This window comes from Myripristis murdjan, chromosome 5 (assembly GCF_902150065.1).
Source record: "Myripristis murdjan chromosome 5, fMyrMur1.1, whole genome shotgun sequence".
In the NCBI taxonomy this organism is placed as follows: domain Eukaryota; kingdom Metazoa; phylum Chordata; class Actinopteri; order Holocentriformes; family Holocentridae; genus Myripristis; species Myripristis murdjan.
The window spans coordinates 10813015-10831377 of record NC_043984.1 but is presented as its reverse complement, the minus strand read 5'-3'; the positions used below and the strand labels follow the sequence as shown (position 1 = coordinate 10831377).

The window sequence follows — 18363 nt, the reverse complement described above, 5'->3', positions numbered from 1 at the left end:
ACCTGGGATGGCAGGTGAATGCAGTTAACTGCAATTAATTACCTGGCAGGATAGAAAGCCAGCAGGACTCTGGATTCCAGTGACCATGAAGGGAAACCACTGATACAGACCATCAAAAACTGCACTGAGGTCAGGGAAAAATAACCATTTGACTTTGTCTGCCCTTTGTCCTGTGATAAAAGATTTTCACACACTAAATGAATGTGTGGTTTGATGAAGATGCAGATCTGGCTGAAAGGATAGACTGTCAGATGGGTAAATAAAAAATGGTTCATAGATGATCAGATTATAGTGTTCATAGATGTTCAGATTATGTAACCTGAATAGAGGGATAGGTAGTATTATGCTAGCTGAGTTAATATATGATATGATTAACAATAAGATACTATATCATACTACTGAGTAGAAATCAATGCAGGTTATTAACAGATGTTCAGAGAAATGTTGAGTAAAAATCAAAATCACACGTGTGCATGCAACAGATGTGGTTTATTCTTTGTTTTCACTCAGAATATTTGTCTTCAGTATTTTGGAAATTCCTTACTCATTTTTGTATTGATATTTGTATTTGCCTATCTTTTTGTATTTTTAACCTGTAGGTATATTTGTATTTTTTGTTTTTTTAAATTTGTAAGACTCTTATCTTTCTGTGATAGACAAGCCCTGCGGTTCACTTCAATTCTGTACGGGTTAAGGGCAATTAAAACATTTATATCCACTGGCAAAATGAGTTTGCATTTCCCTGTTGGTGTAGAGTTCACGTTTGCTGAACACTGACCATAAGTCCTGTCCCAAGAGCATTCTCATACTCATTCTCATTCTGAAGTTTTGAAAATGCAGTGTGTTCACACTGTAAAAGGATGAAAAGTATACTTAAGAATGTCAATGCACTTACTCAGTTGGATTAGTATTTTGAGTAACTATGTTACGGTCCCAGAATGCAGCACATAGAGGAAAGGGAGGAGCTACTCACAGCTTGAAAATGTAAAGTAACAGATAAGCTGTCGTCGAAAGGAGCGTCTCTGCAGTCTCAGTGTACAAGAAGTTCATGAAAACTAATAATCTAAGATATCTGTTAATTAGTATTTGTTAGTTGTTTTTCAAATTTGAAATTGAGTGGTGGTGTACGACATCTAGACATAGACAGATAACACTGTCAGTGGACAATTGCCAGAATTGTATACTATGAATATTAGTATACAGTATATGGTTAAATATTAGTATGTAGAAGGCCTATGCTTTTGGGACACAACTAGTCTCAACCATTAGTAAAGACATGGGTGTTGCTGACTCCACTTGGCTGTAGTTTTTGAACATTAAGCTAGCATTAGCATTATTCATTATGGAGAAAAGCTAATCTTACATAACACAATATATAACTCCTCCTACCCAGTATAACCCTTCACTCTCTCCTCTCCACCAATAAAGGAAGTCCCAATCCTTCACTGATTTTCAAAGAACATTTTGCTGTGGTAAAAGCAGTGTCACATCCTGGACTTGCTCAACAGTCGGCACGCCAGGATACAAATTTCACCTCAGTAGTCGTCAAATGTTTTTGTGCAGTTTTCTCATGTGTGACCACATCATTAGGCAGGACTTGCTCGAGATGTTTTGATTGGCTACCTGGACATTGATTTTTCATCAGTAATCGTAATTCCAGATATATGACCCCTCTGTCAATGTTTGTGCACCATGGGACTGAATGCCACCTGTCACTTACATATATCAAGGTATGGAGGTGTGCATATCATATCACTGTAAATGTTTGTGTAAGGAGTTCTTAAATATTTTCACCTAAACCTTTACTCTCAAAGAATGGAGACCTATCAGAAAGTGCTGTGAAATGCGTTAGTGACAGTGATTTCCCCATGGCCATGCAATTTGCTGCAACCTGCATCACTGCTCTTTCCCCTGTATCAGATAATTGTATAATTTAACTAAATTAAAGGGATGCCTAGTCATCAAATAGTAAGCCAGAACATTAGCTTTTTGTCCCTGCTTAAAATGATGTGCAGCATCAGATACTGTATTGTGAAGTTACAAAGTGTCTGAGTAGATTTGTCATTAATAATAATTTAAAAAAAAAAAAGGGTTTAACCAAATATTTTTATGTTATTACAGTGTCCAAAGAAGTTGCAGGAAGTTAATTTTGCATCTTAAAGTCAAACTCTGGACTAAAGAACTATTGCAAATCAAACTTCAGATGTCTCAAAACAATTGCAAAATGAGTGTTTCTCTTCCAGGTGGCTCCAGCTGGTGTAGTATTATTAAGAGAATTACCTGTGTAATGCAGTTTCTCTCCTCAGCCAGCCACTTGATTAAGCATTCAGACACAAACCACACACACACGCACGCACGCACGCACGCACGCACGCACACACACACACACACACACACACACACACACACACACACACACACACACACACACACCATTCCCTGGGAGAGCATTTATTTGCTTTCATTTGACTGTTTTGGAGGGTCTGGCTGGCACAGATGTCTGCCTTGGCATACAGATAGTAGTGGCAACATTGACCAGACCTGATTGGCAGGAGGAGGAGAGGAAAAATGTGTGGAGGGAAAAAAAATGCAATAGAAGAACATTCAAGGAGAGATGCTTCTGTCCAGTCCTGTCCTCTGCTGTCTTTTTTGTGTATAAACTGGAGAAAAAAGCCAGTATAAAAAATGAATTAATGTGCTTTAATCAGCAGTCGTAAGAGCACATTTAAACTTTACATAGAGTGTATTACAACATTAGCTGTGGTCCTTGGGGCTACAGTATATATTTTGGGCCTTTGGCGTCATTTGGGTTTTTGTTCTTCGGGCATTTTTCATGTATGCACAGGTTTATCCCACCAATACAAAGATATTAGCTGACAGAAAAAATACTTTTTGATTTTGCTGTGTTTGTGCAATGGGCCTGATTTCTTTTTGAATGATTGAGATGGCCCAGTGTGCTGTCAGTGACATTGATTTGATTGGATTGGCTTTGATTTGATTCGAAACGATTTGATTCAAATCGATTTGATTTGATTTGTCTCACTACACCCAGATATACTACAGCATCATCCTCAGGTGCCATACACTGTGCTTATTTTTCTTGCTGTACTGTTGCTGCAGTTTTGCTCCTTCAGGGCCTCCAGGAGGAATTCTTTGCAGAGTTAAAACTGCAAGACAATAATGCACTATAGATGCAGAATTAGGGTTGGGAGGGTAACAGGTTACAACAGAGTCACCCCACTATGGATGTTTAGTATTGATTCGCTGTTTTCAGCATAATATAATACATTGCCTGCACCGTGCAGCCTGTTTTGCACCTGGGGGTTTTGCCAGCAAGTCAGTCAGAAGGAGGGTTCTACTTTGGATAATAACATTAATGACGGGCCTTATTTATACTCCACTCAGAGTGTGACATGCATGTCATTGATGAAAATGGACGCACACATAAAAATCATTGATTACAGATCAGTTGATCTGCATGATGTACAGGGTGAGTTAGTGCAGCCTGAGGGCTGAGAAGATTCACTGAAATTGTGATTTTTTTTTTTTTAAACACAAAGATTGTGATGTGTAAATCGTTTGAAATAGGGAGGTGTGTCAATATCCTATTGATATAATTAAATAAGACGAGATATACGGGATTTTGGATATAATAATATGATATGACAAAAGTGTTTTCTTTCCTGATTTTAAAGGCCACATTACAGTAAATTTATGCAATTTTCTGAACTTATAAGACTGTTGTAGCTGTTCTGTTATTCACCTCTTCCTGAATGGTCATTATTAATTACTGTTTATCACAAATCTCTTGTATGTAAATGTCTTGAGAAACCACCAGTAGTCATTAATACAGTATTGTTAGAATATTGACATGGAGGTATTTAGTCAACAATATGGTGATGTTTTTTTGTCCATATTGCCTAGCCCTAGTTCAAAATAGATGTTAGTCATCGTGAAATATCTTTATCTGCTATAGTTTTCAAACCAAATGCTGCTCTGAGTGAGCTGAATGTAATGCTAAGGAGTGAGAGACATAGAGTGAGAACATTAGTGCGAGGCATTGCAGGACAATAAACAGAAGTGGTTCACAGTAGAGAGAGTGACAACATATGAGTGGTCAGTGAGAACGGGAGAGAGAGTGGAAGTAGAGCGCAGCAGCGACTCCATAGCTCGGCCCATCCTCCCCGTGACAGTGCAGCGTTACGTGCTGCCTCTCCACTCTGTCGTCAGAGCAGCCCCAGCCTCCTGCCCGCGCACAGCCCCTCTCTCCGCTCTGCACCAGAAAGGAGCATCCTCTGCTTTCCACCCTCCCTCCCTTTCACAGTTCTCTCTCTTTCTCTCTCTGTCTCTCTCTCTCTCTCTCTCTCACTCCCTCTCTCTCTCTCTCCCTCTTGCTCTGTCAGTCGGCGTGCCCTTAGAATGAGGCTAGCAGCAGCAGCAGTAGATACAGACAGAGCCACAGTTACCGCAGCAGCCAGGAGAAGCTGTCCTTCAGCAGCACACAGTCTACCGCTGCATTCTCCTCTGCCCTGAGAACGTGCTGCTCATTCTTGTCCTCTCTCTCTCTCTCTCTCTCTCTCTCTCTCTCTCTCTCTCTCTCTGTTTTCTCTCTGTCCCTTTCTCCCTCATCCTCTGTCCTCTTTTGGATTCATCTCCATCTTTCTCTCTCTCTTTCTCTCTCTCTCTCTCTCTCTCTCTCTCTCTTCTGTAGCAGTGATGGGGAAGACCACCATGTAGAAAGAGAGAGGCAGCGGTGGCAACAGCAGAATAGCAGGAATGGGAAGCCACACATGGAGCGGGTCTGGACCGCAGCCGTGGTGAGCCTGAGACCAACAGGACTTGGAAACTCCATTATTGCCCTTCTCAGGAGCTGACCACTGGGGCTGTCCAGCACTCTTCTGGATGCTCTCGTCTTGTATCTCATCTTCTCCTCTTCTCTTTCGTCTCTTCTCCTTCTCTTCCTGTTCCTCTATTTCTTCTTTTTGAGTTTTTCTTCTTTTTCTTTTGTTTTTTCTCATTTTTCTTTTCTTTTTTTTTGGCCAGCGAATGTCTTCAAGTCTTTCCTAAACCGGAGCAGGTGCTTGTCAGTTCATCTTCACTTGGAATTTTTTTCCCTTTCAGTCTTTACGATCTGTCTACTTCTCCTACCAGCGGTGTCCCCCACCCACCACCCCTTGATTCCTGTTTTGGAATTTTTTTCTTTGTCTTTTTTCCATTTTTTTTTTTTTTTTTGGATGAGCGAGAGCTCATCTCACTGTTGTGCAAGCTTTTTTTTTATTGATCTCTTAGCAATAACAAACTCTAAATCTAACTGACTTGACTAGCTGACATCATGGGGGACATGTCCAACAGCGATTTTTATGCCAAGAACCAAAGAAACGAGGGCAACCATGCGGCCGTCTTTGGCTGCTCGCTCATGGAGCTGCGCTCGTTGATGGAGCTGCGTGGCACAGAGGCGGTGGTCAAGATCCAGGAGGACTACGGGGACTTAGAGGGACTGTGCACACGGCTGAAAACCTCACCCACGGAAGGTGAGTCCCTTTGCTTGCCCGTGTGTGCATGCCTGTGTGTTTCATATGCAACATATGATTGTGTGGTCTGTCGTCTTAGAAATTGCAGCAATTGGAAAACTAATGGATATTTTACTTTGATTGGATTTATTGTAAGACTTTACATGGATTTGCAACATCAGTATGATATGAATTGATTCATAGCAGTATGCACACACACACACACACCCATACACTCTGCACCAGCTGAAGACCTGCGTAAGCACAGCATCAGAACAGCAGACAGAGGAGGGAGTCCCGTTTGAAGGGGTAGATGAAAATTCTTCTCTCAGCCAGCTAGTGTTAGACCTGATTAGTATGCATAGAAATCTCTCCGGACAGTTTACCCCCCCCACCCCCACCCCCATACTCCTTCCACCTCCACCCCCCATACTCCTTCCACCTTCCCTGTTTCCCTCCTATCCTGCCAGCCAATCAGCCGTAGTGTTATTAGAGAGCAGGTCTCTGGGGCAGCAATGTAGAGGTTAGGCCACGTGGGCTAGTCTGCTAATATGGACTAGGCCACAGAGGGGAATGAGGAGATTGAGAAACCAACAAACCTAATGGCACACTGATTTCTTATTTATTTTCTGCTTAGCAACAGGAAAATATCTTTTTTGCAGCACAAACCCCAAATGTCTACTTTTCTACATTATTATGCTTTTTATTCTAATGCCTGGAACAAATATTCTGCATTTCATGTGTGACATAGCATTGTCATTGACATAGCATAGAGTACATGTGCTGTCCATTCACACGGCAAGCTTTACCTGCTGCTACTAACCCCACTATTTCAGCATAAAGCAAGTACATTTTCTTAAGTTGAGTACACAGACAAGTCAGTACACTGAGGTAAGAGAGGATGCACTACCAGAACTTGTCCACTTGAGCAGCTGAGGCAGCAGCATCTCAGGCCTTTTCCTTCTTATCCGTATAAAATGGATTTTGAGGGTCATAGAGCTCAAGATACTGTTCTTTTTTGAGGATCATTTTTGTGTTATCCATCCTTGTACTTCATTGGAGCTCTGGCCAATGCTGTCAGTTCTTGACATCAAAGTTGTTTCCAACTGCCATTTTACCAAAATAAAATGTGTTGAATAGATAGCAGCTACAATGATTCTGAACTGACACATGGTTTATTTGATTATTTGATCCAAAATAAAATGATAAAGCAAAATAGATGGATTAAATTATGATGGCTTGACATATAATAATATGAGACAAATGTGACAGTTTTTATGGTGTATGATACTTCTATTTTGGTAAATCGGAATTGGGAACACTTTGTTACTGTAGGATATAGATCTACTAGATGCCTGCAGTACCCCTCAAAGTGGATAAATGTCAAATTCTGGTGAGTATTTGATTGGAAAACTTGCAGGGAAGGAGACAACAATACAGTACACATGGATTACCAAATTTCTTCCAGCTAGTCTCGTGAAGTACAATATGAAGATTCTAATTAAGATATTCACAATAACAAAATGCAGCAATTATTTAAATATACCCTCCATGTGTGAGAAGTACTTACTTCACAGTCGTTTTGTCAAAAAGTCTATTTTTCGCTGTGCTTTCTGCCTGCAGCAAGCTGAAAAAATAGGCTCTTCTTCTAAACTCTAGTTGCAGAGCTGCTGCAGCAACATGTTCAGGACACAGTGCTGCGCTGCTCCCACAGTCTGATTTGTTTCTATGGCCATCAAAATGAAAAGCAAGATGTTCAGTGTCACACACAAAATGCACTCACAGTATATGTGTCCCAGGCCTAAGGGATGCAGGGCAGTTGAGACATTAGCAATATTATTTTTCTTTGCAGAATGTGGAGAAGATATTAAAAAAGAGAGGAACATATTGCATAACAGCATGTGGTAGTGCCAGTTCACTCAACCACAGCGGAATTCTTCTCATGTGCATTTCATCACACACACCCTATCTTTTCCACAATATCATCTTTAGGCTAAAAATATTGAAATACCCTATTCTTCATTGTACAAGCCAGTCGTATTATAATCTATATTTCATTACTGTTGGACTTTCTGAATAACTGCATTTGGGTATGAAGAAACAGCAAAACAGCAGTATAGAGAGCATACAAAAAATGGGTCTTCTAATAATGGCTTCATCTGTGTATTGAATATTTATAACTGTTGAAATCATTCACCTGTCCTGACACTAGGATCACTGATCAGTATTCATGTAGGCACCTGTGTGACATCAGAGGTATCCTGTAACCTTATAGGCCGACAGGTACAGAAGATTGTGTTTCCTGGCCATTTCATCCAATAGCACCACTTCTAGGTCACTTGGTAGTAATGCCTACAGCAAGAAAATATAAGAATGGAAAATATATGAATATATGAATATATGTATATATATATATATATATATATACAGGCCAAAAGTTTGGACACACCTTCTCATTCAGTGCGCTTTCTTTATTTTCATGACTATTTACATTGTAGATTCTCACTGAAGGCATCAAAACTATGAATGAACACGTGGAGTTATGTACTTAACAAAAAAAGGTGAAATAACTGAAAACATGTTTTCTATTCTAGTTTCTTCAAAATAGCCACCCTTTGCTCTGATTACTGCTTTGCACACTCTTGGCATTCTCTCGATGAGCTTCAAGAGGTAGTCACCTGAAATGGTTTTCACTTCACAGGTGTGCCTTATCAGGGTTAATTAGTGGAATTTCTTGCTTTATCAATGGAGTTGGGACCATCAGTTGTGTTGTGCAGAAGTCAGGTTACTACACAGCCGACAGCCCTATTGGACAACTGTTAAAATTCATATTATGGCAAGAACCAATCAGCTAACTAAAGAAAAACGAGCGGCCGTCATTACTTTAAGAAATGAAGGTCAGTCAGTCCGGAAAATTGCAAAAACTTTAAATGTGTCCCCAAGTGGAGTCGCAAAAACCATCAAGCGCTACAACGAAACTGGCACACATGAGGACCGACCCAGGAAAGGAAGACCAAGAGTCACCTCTGCTTCTGAGGACAAGTTCATCCGAGTCACCAGCCTCACAAATCGCAAGTTAACCGCAGCTCAGATCAGAGACCAGATAAATGCCACACAGAGTTCTAGCAGCAGACCCATCTCTAGAACAACTTTTAAGAGGAGACCGCGTGAATCAGGCCTTCATGGTCAAATAGCTGCTAGGAAACCACTGCTAAGGAGAGGCAACAAGCAGAAGAGATTTGTTTGGGACAAGAAACACAAGGAATGGACATTAGACCAGTGGAAATCTGTGCTTTGGTCTGATGAGTCCAAATTTGAGATCTTTGGTTCCAACCGCCGTGTCTTTGTGAGACGCAGAAAAGGTGAATGGATTGATTCGGATGGATTCCACATGCCTGGTTCCCACTGTGAAGCATGGAGGAGGAGGTGTGATGGTGTGGGGGTGTTTTGCTGGTGACACTGTTGGGGATTTATTCAAAATTGAAGGCACACTGAACCAGCATGGCTACCACAGCATCCTGCAACGACATGCCATCCCATCCGGTTTGCGTTTAGTTGGACCATCATTTATTTTTCAACAGGACAATGACCCCAAACACACCTCCAGGCTGTCTAAGGGCTATTTGACCAAGAAGGAGAGTGATGGAGTGCTGCGGCAGATGACCTGGCCTCCACAGTCACCGGACCTGAACCCAATCGAGATGGTTTGGGGTGAGCTGGACTGCAGAGTGAAGGTAAAGGGGCCAACAAGTGCTAAATACCTCTGGGAACTCCTTCAAGACTGTTGGAAAACCATTTCAGGTGACTACCTCTTGAAGCTCATCGAGAGAATGCCAAGAGTGTGCAAAGCAGTAATCAGAGCAAAGGGTGGCTATTTTGGAGAAACTAGAATAGAAAACATGTTTTCAGTTATTTCACCTTTTTTTGTTAAGTACATAACTCCACGTGTTCATATTGGGGATATATATATATATATATATATATATATATATATTCAATAAACAATGATTATCAGTCACAGCACCTAATAAAAATAGAATATAATTGAAGACTGAGTGGATATAGTGCTGACAGGCCATCATCATATCTACAACATCCGAATAAAACTGTAAATGCTCACCATATTGCAATTACACTGAAATGAAACTAAACTGCAGTTGCAAATATTCTTGTAATCAACATGCAATAATAATTTCATTTCCTCATTCGTTGGTGCATCCTGATTAGATACTTGAATCATTTTTTATTTGTGTACAAAATACTAACCCAGTAACCCAAAGCATTACAATAACACTAAAATGAAGCTGAATTTTGCATAGAAATGGGAGCACCATAATTTTCATGAAATGATTTGTTTTATTTTTTATGATTAGTCTGTATGCACCACTAAACGATGCTGCGATGAAATGACAAACTGAATGCAGCCCATGAGCTTAAAACGTTTCATCCTACAGAAGCAATATATAGCATAACAATTCCATTGAGTCCTAATTATACCATACACCTCACTCAGAACATTTATAAGGCTCATAAAACAATGTATAGTTCCATCAATCCAAAGACTAGGCTTTCACACTAACAATATACAGGTTCTTAGTATAAAAAAGTAGCTTTTCAATTTTCATACTTTCTGTCCATAAGGATTTTGGATAAATAATCTGTTATATCATTACAGGCACTGTTGCGAATGAGTGATATACATTTATTAGGAGTATGTTTGTACTGCCTAAATTCTACTGCTAACAAGAAAGTTGTCAGCTTCCCTCACCCTGCTAATCAATATTCATGCTTATAATTCATTATTATTATCCCTCATTGGGAGGTAAGTGGAAACTGAGTAATGCTATCTGGTGCTATTTGCATTAGTGTTCCCAGGTGTATCTATGTTCATGCTGTGTGGAGCCCCCTGTGTGCTGTGTGGTTGCTCCACAGAACATATGTTACCTCAGAAATATGATCGTGGTAATTATCCTTGCAGATATGCTGTATGGCCTGCTGTCATCATGTATGATGTGTGTAATGTGTGTGTTACCCAGAGGCGGGGCTGTGATAGTGTAAGGCCTTCAGCATGGTTGACCTATTAGCCTCATATAGCCTACCAGCACTTTAACATGATGCTAACACTACATGAGTGACTATAGCCCTCAGAACTTAATGTCAGCATAGTTACATGGTGCCCCTGTGAATATAGAAATGTATCTAATGAGGAAGTCTCACCCTGTATGGCATGCCTTAAGACAAACCAGAGTGTCACTTCTGTGCTGGTGCTTTGTCCCTTAGAGGACTCACTTAGGGGTCCGGCAGACAGATACTTGAGTGACATTTTTTGTATGTGGAATTTTATTAATCTTTTCATGATTATTTATCTTCTCGTGGCATCTAATAAAGAATCAAAATATGCTCACATCAGCAAGACAGAGTAGATGGGGCACAGATGAAAGATTCGATTCTTTTACAGTAACTATCACTGCATAACCAATAGAATGAATTAAGAGAAGTAATCAAGAAATATAAAATCCATATCTTGCAGAAGTAAATACTGCTGTTGTGGGTGAAACCCTTCCATTCCAAAACTGTTTAGCAGCTAAGAAAAAAAACAGCCTTGTTTTTAATTTGAAAACAATGCATTTTTTAGTTATGCAATTGGTTTTGATAGTTTTCATAATATCAAGAGAATTTTCTCCCACAGATGAGTAAGTAATCCTTAAGCGAAACTTAAAGGATGAAAGTCACCAAAATTGGAGTTACAGTACAAGGTTTTCACCCAACAGCAATGTATGCAGTAGCATAGGACGGAATGAGGATTATGATGTTTTTGTATATATATGATGATCATCTTGCTCTAGGATAGTGACAATTGCAAAGACTGCAATAATTTTTGCAGTCAGGATAAACTGGTATATCCAGTTTTACAATGTTGATGATTTTCCTGTCACACCCTCCTCCATCTTGCTTTCTCAGTAGCTTTGCTCCTGCTGTACCAGCACCCAGGATGTAGTTACCTATGTGTTGCCTTGTAGGTGACACCCGGGTGAAGAGGGTAGCGTTACTCTGTGCCAGCCAGCGAGTGAATAGCATGAGTCATTCTGTAGCCACATGAGATGTTGGACTACAGTGGTAAGAGAAGGTGGCAGGAAGCTGCTCAGGGTATGACCCGCTTCTCATGGGATAGGAGACAGGAGGGTGGATGGGTGCTGATGGTGCCACCCTGCTCTCTAGGGAGAGTAGGAAGCTCATCGGGACCTAGATGAGTCCTCAAGGGTAGGGAGCAAGGGATGGTGAGAGAATGCTTGAAGGATAGTTGGTCCCTGAGGGTGGGGATCAAGGAGGGGTGAGAGGGCAAGTAGGGCATTGATTGTCTTTAATGTGGTGAGAAAGCAAGGGCAGGATGGTGCTCTCTGGATTGCCAGGCCATGCGAGAAAAAGGAGGCAAAGAATATCACATGGTACATTGGTAGGATACTTCATATGCAAAGAGTCTGGACGCCTGCTACTGGGAGAGCATTTTCAGGCAACATGCATGGATTTGAGTACAGAGTGGGACAGTAATGTGAGATAGATTTTTTTCCCTCTAATTTAATGCTGTTTGGAATTGATTTGATTTTATGACCCAGAGGGGAGTATTAGGGAGTATCAATCATTTGTGAAGATTTATAGACATATTTGTTTATTTATTTTTATTTATTTTTTTTTTGCATGGAACAGTTTAGTCAATTTATAGGAGTGGTCCAGTGACAATCAGTAAGAGACATATTTAGTACCTATTTGGTATTTGGCACATATAGTTTACTCCAATCAATTACGATCAATTTCAAAGCATGACATCTGCTCTTATCCCCAGAGGATCAGCCCTGCTATTGTGACGGTCACCTTTTTAATGTTTTACTCTTCATTTTCTGTGGAGCTGTACATTAGTGTGACATCACACACTCTAGGGTGCTATCTCATGCATCTGGCTATGGGAAATGGTAATAATGGAAATAAATAGTACAAACGGAACATTCAGTAGGGTAGAAGAATGATTTATTCTAACATTGAAATTCAGCAATATTTCGCTTTTAATAACTCATACTGAGCTATTGCACATTTCCATCCATCCCCCATCCCTCAATCTTCTTCATCTCCTTTCCACATCCCAGTTGCCCTGATTGTAGCCCCTCCTCTTCCTCCATCAGCTACAAATCTCCCTGAACATTGTCTGTCGCCGGCCTCCACCCCCTCTCATCTCCAACTCATTCCTCTACCCCCGCATCTATCCTTTTTTATCATCTACTGCAACCCACTGTGGATGTATTTTCACTTCCTCCTTCCCCCAAATGGTATAAAATTCCTCCTCCTTTCATCCAGCCATCCCTGTGTCCTGATCCCAGCTGCCTCAGCTTTGCCTCTGTGATCTATCCACGCCCTCTGTCTCGCTTCCTCTCATCCTAGCCTCTCCCTGTCACCTACAGAGCTCCTGCTAATCAACCCTGCCAACCTTCCTTTGTCACCTTTGTTTTCTCCCTCCTCCCACCTCTTTCTCTCTGTCTCTGTCACATCCTGTTTCCTCCTTCCACCTTTCCTCTCTTTTCTCTTGCTCCATCTCTACCTTCTTCTCTCCCCTCCCTCCCATCCTACCTTATACCTCTCTCCCATCCCTCGTTTCTCTCCTCTGCTCCCATTTCTATTTCCGTGTGCTGGTCGTCGGTGTCCCAGAGGGCCAGTGTACAGCCTAGCCTAAATAGACCTGCTCTACATCCATAACCTTCATTGTCTGTCTTCTACTCTCACTTCTCTGCTAAGTTAGTAACAAGGTAAAAAACCTGTGAAAGTAGCACAGCATTTTCACAACTTGGGATATTTAAGTCCTGTTTTAGCACATAAAACTAATGGAGCATTTTATGAGCAATATTTCAAAGGTTGGTTCTTGATTGGTAATTAATTTTCTTTGTGTTAAAGTAAAGACAGCGCTTAGTGATGTCTTAAGTAATTACTAAGATAATAATCCAATTATTTTGGTCGCTGGTTGAGCTGTTTCACTTTTAATAACACAGAGCACAGTGCTTCTCCACAAGTGAAGACAGAGGCTTGCAAAAATGCAGGTGATGGTCAGTTGATCAAGGGCAGTTTCACCTTTAGCCATCTGTCTTTAAAGCAGCCCCCTGAGGGACATACAGTAACCTCATATGGCCTTTTTATGGCGGTGAGGAAATTGGGTGATGGTGACTAGATGATCCATGATACACAGTGCATGCATTTCTCATGGGAGGAGGTTGTTGGTGGTTGTTATGTAAGCAGTGAAGACACTGAGATAGGCTGCAAAACCATGTTTATCAAAACTTAATTCAAAATGATGCACATAAATTTATTGATCTGTAAGCGGTGATCTATATATGTGCATACATTTTCTCCAGTGATATTGCCTTGTTGTTAAGGACATAGATGTTGTGTGTGTATATGTGGTTGTGTTGTTGGGGTTTGTGGTTTGGATGAAAGTGGGGGGCAGAAGAAGATGTAGGCATGGAGCATAAGAAAAAAATCAAGAGGAGGAGAGGGAGAATGGAGTGAGGGAAAGAAGGGAAGGTGGAGGAAATGGCATGTGAAGCAATTGGGAGAACAGGGAGAAGATGTTGAGATTTTTCTGTCCTCATTTTTGCTCCATATTACACACTGTATCCAGATGCCAGGTTCTTTCTCCATATCCAGCAAGCAATGCAAGAGGTAGATCTACAATCCTTTGTCCCATTCCTTACAGACCTTCTCTCTCCTTCTATCGTTGCAACTTCCTCTAGTACCATATATATACTGTGTTTCATATGTGTGAGCAGTATTGTGGTTGTGCTTTTGCTGTGTATTGTGTCATTTCACTTGTGGTATTTCAGTAATGTAGATGTTTCTCTCTGTGTTATCAATAAAGTCAAACTATCAACTTCAACTGCATATTCCACTCTGTTATGTTCTTCTCTTAATCTACACCCATTTCTGTCATTTCCTCTTCTGTAACTTCCATACATATGTCTTGAACCTCTTTTTTCTCCATTTCTTTCTCTCCCCTTCTCCCATCTTCTCCACTGCACAATTCAACTGTAACAATCCTTATGCTTTTCCACTTCCGCTCCTTACTTTCTGTTCTTTCTTCCTTCGTCCCACATCTTCTCCTTTCCGTCCATTAATTTTCTATAACCACTTATTCCCACTCATGGATGCTGTGGGACTGGAGCCTATCCCAGCATGCACTGAGTTCTTCTTCTCCTTTGCTCCTTTCTCCCTCTTTCTCTTTCTTCTCCCTTTCCTCTTCCTAATCCTTCTCTTCTACCCCTCCCTTGTAATAAAATTAAGTCCTTAGTTCAGTCTGTAAGCCCTTTTTCTGTGTTTCTGTTTGTCCTTCTCTACTCCCTTTTCAGCCCCTCCTTTCCATCTCCTCCTCCTCTCCTCTATCCCTCTTGTCTGTTTGTCCCTCATCCCACCTCTCCTCCTTGCTCCCTCTCTTTTCCTCCTCCACCCCTCCTTTATCCATCCCTGATGATCATACTAATCGCGTCCTCCGGTCGCAGCACTGTGAGCACATTCCCCTCTGACACAGTCTATTTAATCTCGGTCCCACAAGGGATCTCTCACATGGAGCCACCGTCTCTTTAATAAGGACAATTTCTCCAGCTCCACAACTCCACTCCTCTACTCCTCTCCTCTCCTTTCCTCTCTTCTTCCCTTCACTGACAGTTTTGTAAAAAAGGGATTGAAGAGGTAGAAAGAGAGGGAATGGGAGGGAGGTTATAAAAGAGAGGCAGAGAGGGGAGAGCAATGGCTCTCTGAGGACAGATTATAAATGATGCACAGCCATTTTGCTCTGCAAGGGAGGAGACTGCATCATGGGCAGACACACATATACACAGACTTATTCACACACACACACACACACACACACACACACACACACACACACACACCAGTACACACACAGGTGTTCTTGTACAGTACAGTAGCAATGACCTTGAGGCCGACTGAATTAGTATTATGACACAGATTGCAGTTAGTCAGTCAGTCAGCAGTGGTGCTCTGTATGCATTTCAAGAAGATGTGCTGCAGGTTAGGAATATGTGATGGAGTTTATAAGGAGCAGTTTCTCAAACCCAAATCAGCTAATGAGGCATCCTTGAAAAAATGGCAGAAAATTTTAACTCTGCAAAAAGATGACCAGGAGCTAAAAATAACAAAAACAACAACAGTGGCTCATGAACATTTCCATGAACATTTCCATACGAGCAGTCATTTCTCACATGAAGATTTGAAATTGAAATTCTTCGATTTCTGCACATCAAGTTACTGACATTTACTCTTTACATGTAATACACTAATGTAGTGAGTCCAGCTTAAGGACATTAATCTTTATTGATTCTTTTTATTAAATTTATAATACTCACAAGGAAGGAGATGTAGATGAGGAGTAGCAGACTAGTGGAGTAGCGAGTTACAGAGAATAATTTTTAAGCTTTGAGACAACTGAGGTTTTTTCTTTCTAGTTGTAGAAGACATTTTTTCAAGGTCAAAAAGCAATAATAAATAGATTAATAGATAAAAGAGGGATGCAATGTATATGAAGGAGAGATAATGAAAAGGCTTTAGATTTCCATAAGCTTATTGTTAACCAAAAATTAACCAAAGTTAACCAAAAATTATGTGCAAAAATATAGTTGTTTTATGTACAATATAGGCTACTCATACTGTACAGTGGTTATGTTGCTGCAGTGTGAACTCTCTCCTGTTACATTTCAGCTTGTCAGAGAGTCTTCCAGACAGACACATACACACACACACACACACACACACACACACACACACACACAGAGAGAGAGAGAGAGAGAGAGAGAGAGAGAGGCACAGAGATACTGGACATGGCCTGCAGTGAAGTCAGCTGTCCCAGGAGATGCCTGACTGAATTAAAAGGACAGATACCATAAACCAGACTCTACTGGCCGGTTCCCATAGTTCCTACTGCTGACTCACAACTGTATGTGTACAGTATGTGTGTCTGTGTGCCTGTGTGAGAGTATAGTGTAGTGTGCAGAATGGTACACAGACATGAATGAAACTATAGAACAATCGACTGTGGTTGTGCAGGTCAGCTCCCAGGTGTGTAGCAGCGATTTGCTGAGAAAAGGGCATATTATGTGCTTAGTCAACTTCCCTGAAAAATAAAATAAATAAATATTGTAATATACAAATAATTTCAAAAAAGAGTGTCCCAACAACTAGATAGATTTGGATCTTGAATGAAATGACTCTTTAAGTCACTCATTTATATATTCATGCCAGTTTTCAGTAACATAAGAGATTACAGATTATTGTTTATTCCATTGCATTGACAATTTCACCTCTGCTGTAAATGTATAATTATACAGGCCATCTTTTTCACATCAAGCGGCATCAATTAGCTATAATGTGTTATTTTTATTGTTCCATTGCATAGTGACTGCATTGTCATTATGCAATTTAATTAATGCCGAAAGTACAATGAGATGCAACATGGTATTTTATTCGGATTGCAGACCAAGCTGGCTTTGGTCTCAGTTAAACTGACTTGAAGATGCTGATCATCTGAGGTGAGGTGTATCTGAGGTGTAGTGCTGAATCATTTTTGCCAAAGACGAAAATAATATCCATTTTTTCTTATTTTCTCAAAGTTCAGTGTGGTTCTTTCTTCATCTTTTAAAGGCTTGGACTATTTTTAAATTTTAGGCATTTAACTGACACTCAGCATAATTTAGTGTACATTTAATGAACAGGTGAGGGTTCAGTGTTTTGCTCATGGGCTCTTAGACAGGATTCTTGGCTGTTGTACCAGTGCACTCTGTTACAAAACTCTTAAGCACCAGGCTGTTCTTCTGCCTCATTACTTTTGTTCGAGCTTGCATGGGAAGTCTGGTGCTAGACAAGTTCAGTCAATGCCTGAAAACTCTAGCCTGAGGAGACATCTCCAAATGCTCCTCTGTCCTAGGTCACAGTTATGTATCCACATGAAGTTCTTGTCCTATGAAATGTCCTGAATCTGAACTGGCTGCTTGAAGCTACGAGGATGGATAGCGACTTGACAGGCGTGGCGATGCTTTTAGCTGGATATGCAGAGTCCTAGGCTATAAGCGGCTTGTTTCCCTCCATGTCAGCTCTTTCCTGAGTTGACCTCTCACTTCTCCCGCTCTGGGGCAGAACAGGGGTGGTACCACTGCTGCCAACACACAGACAGAAACTCTTCCTTCCCAAGGGCACACATACAGATCCAGCCTTGAAACAGATCCAGCCCTGCCTTGCTCAGGGGCATAGAGGCACCTTCTCTCAACTTCAGATGTATACGGTAGAGGAGAATTACACAGATATTACCTTGTCTTGCCCAAGGGCACAGTAGCACAGGAACCACATATAGATGCTGTCCTGCCCTGTACAGGGTTACCAACTCTCAACATTTAAAATTCATCCTGTGGGAAAGAATCATGCCAACATAAGCACAGCAGGACAATCTGTCTCGCCAAGCCCAAAGGCATGAAAAGACGCTGAAAGTAAGCCTGTTCTTCCTTACCCAAGAGAATAGGGATGTTGCTGCCAATACAGAGATAGTAACACTTACCCAAGGGCACAGCATCAAAAGTACAAATGTTGGGCACTGCCATTCCTTATATGTCCACATAGATCACTTCAGCTTCTACACTATACTGAGATATAAATCTGCTCTTTGTCTTTTGACACAGATACACAAGTATTGATGTTTTCAGTCAACCAGTCAACAGGTAAAATTGTCATCAGGAATGTCATACATAATCTTTTAATGCTCCTTATGATTGGCCACACAGGAACTACTGATGTTGAGGCAGATATTTTCAAA

The 18363-nt window shown here is 40.9% G+C and overlaps 1 protein-coding gene across 1 annotated transcript in view; it reads left to right on the top strand.

The window, feature by feature from the left end:
- The first annotated feature begins 5134 nt into the window (after nt 1-5134).
- atp2b2 (ATPase plasma membrane Ca2+ transporting 2) overlaps nt 5135-18363 on the top strand; it is a 74291-nt gene continuing 61062 nt past the window's right edge. Inside the window, exon 1 of the mRNA XM_030052453.1 lies at nt 5135-5531. Within this exon, the coding sequence (XP_029908313.1) occupies nt 5333-5531 (199 nt within the window). The 5' untranslated portion in view covers nt 5135-5332. The remainder of the gene's footprint in view (nt 5532-18363) is intronic.